The sequence below is a fragment of the Echinops telfairi genome, unplaced genomic scaffold (genome assembly GCF_000313985.2).
Source record: "Echinops telfairi isolate 266 unplaced genomic scaffold, ASM31398v2 ScPeMD7_655;HRSCAF=1070, whole genome shotgun sequence".
NCBI classification, from domain to species: domain Eukaryota; kingdom Metazoa; phylum Chordata; class Mammalia; order Afrosoricida; family Tenrecidae; genus Echinops; species Echinops telfairi.
The window spans coordinates 16,957,991-16,960,143 of record NW_022104553.1 but is presented as its reverse complement, the minus strand read 5'-3'; the positions used below and the strand labels follow the sequence as shown (position 1 = coordinate 16,960,143).

Genomic DNA, 2,153 nt, shown 5'->3' with positions numbered 1-2,153 from the left:
GAAATGTGCCCAATTACGCAGCGGAAGGCGCAGGACGCGAGGGCTGCAGGTGCGGCGCTCGCCCCGCGCGCCCGCCCCGAGCTGCCTGCTCCGCAGGTAGCCTCTGAGACGCAGCTGGAAGCGGCCCTCCCCCTCCACGGCCGGGCGGGGACTCCTAGTTCGTTGTCACCCAGCGGGTGCTCCGTCCGGGAGCCTGGTGCTGCCGTGGTTAAGTGGTGGTCTCACCGCGGATTCTGCAGGAGAATTGATCGGGCGATGCGCTCGCTCCCTTGAAGATAAAGCCCCCCCTTGAGTCAGCTCCGGGTCTGAACTGGGGGGCTGCGGAGAATATCAAAAGTACCCCGGCAGTCTTGGCCAAAAACAGCCGGCGTGCTGCTGACAAACAAGGATGGCATTAATAGTAACGATAATAATGCATAATATAACAATAAGTGGGTGACACCGGAACGGGAAGAGTGTCTACCGAGGAATCCTTTAGTCTCATAAACGAAGGAGCCTGGCAGGCTGGGTTTCTGGGGTGTAGGGAGGCTTTCACCCTGGTGAGTTGGGGGTGAGTCCCAATCACATTCTCATACTTAGTATTGCTCCCCACTATAGCCTCCCATCATTGGGCTGCCTTAAGGTGACCTCTTAGAAGCACTTGGCTGATGGCTGTCCGGCCGGCGGCTTATCTGTAGGACCAGACATGTTGCTATTGCTCTCTCTGCTCAGGGGACAGTCACTCCCCCTTCTCTGCCCCCAGCACTGGTGTTAGGTAACTCTTCCAATAAATTCAGGGATCTTTAGGGTTAGGGTACAGTCCACTTTGTTGTGTATGTGGTAACCTGTAATTAAGGGGGTTTGCACGACCCCCCGCCCCCGGAGTATATAAGCCTTGGTTGGAAATATATTCTCTCTCTCTCTGCGTGGACCTGGCTCCTGAAGTGATGGCGGTCCTAGAGGTGAGCCTTATCTTGTCTCGTGTCCTTTGATTTCACCCCTCAATTACACAACCGCCCCTCGGACCCATTTGATTATGGGGGCTGGTACCCCACAAATAAGCATTCCTGGGGGGTTGAGGGGGAGGGAGGGGATACAGGGGAATTGATACCAAAGAGTTCAAGAAGAAAGAAAACGTTTTGAAACGGATGGTGGCATCAACTGTGCAATTGCGCTTGATCTAATTGAAGTATGCATTGTTATAACATCTGTAAGAGCTCCCAATAAAATGATTACTAATTTAAAAACAACCCAAAAACAAGGATGGCGAGACGTCGACTCACGGACTTTGGATGTGTGGTCAGCAGAGACCGGTCCCTGGAGAAGGGCATCGTGCTTGGTGAAGTGGAGGGGCAGGCCCTCAAGGGATGGACGGACCCTGCAGCTGCAAGACTGGGCTCAGACAGGAGGACATGGGGAGGACACTGTGGGACCGGGCAGTGTCTCCTTCCGTTGTACACAGAATCGTTAAGAGCTGGAAACGACTCGATGGCCCTTAACAGTGGCACTCAAACTCAAGAGCCCACTGCCACTGAGTCCGTGGCCACTCATGGTGGCCTGACGGGACAGGGTAGAACTGCCCCCTATGATTAGATTCTCAGACTGTAACTCTTCACGGAAGTAGAAAGCCCCATCTTCCTCCCGAGGAGCGGCTGGTGGTTTCAAACTGCTGACCGCTGACTTTGGAGTGAGCAGCCCAATGCATAACCACTGTGCCACCAGGGCACAGGTTGGGTTCAAAGGACTCACGTTAGGCCGGGTTGACTAGAGAAACAAATCCATGGACACTCATCTATGCCTAAGGGACAGCTTTTCAAGAATTACATCTCGAGCAAACATCCCAGTCCAGATCAAGTCCATAAGTCTGATACTTGTCTATAGGTCCCTCTTTAGACTCACACAGCTGCGTGCAATGATGCAGAATGCAGGAAGGTTACAGGCTGGTGGGTGCAAAGTCTTGTGGATCCAGTGGTGGTGGACGCACCTGCGGGGCTTGCACAGGTCTCCATGTGGCGTCAACAGGAAGGTGAAGGCAGAGAGAGGCAAGGTTCCCAGGACCCTCCTTATGAGACGATCACGCCACAAGGAGGCATGATGGACAGGCCAGACTCCACCCCTACACTTCAAGTTGGCATGGAATGATGTCACTACCACAGGAGTCCAGGCAGCAAAGT

At 53.9% G+C, this 2,153-nt stretch overlaps 1 protein-coding gene across 1 annotated transcript in view; it reads right to left on the bottom strand.

Moving 5' to 3' along the window:
• UBE2S (ubiquitin conjugating enzyme E2 S) overlaps nt 1–1,988 on the bottom strand; it is a 13,501-nt gene extending 11,513 nt beyond the window's left edge. Inside the window, exon 1 of the mRNA XM_045292380.1 lies at nt 1,964–1,988. Within this exon, the coding sequence (XP_045148315.1) occupies nt 1,964–1,988 (25 nt within the window). The remainder of the gene's footprint in view (nt 1–1,963) is intronic.
• Between the last annotated feature and the right edge of the window lie 165 nt (nt 1,989–2,153).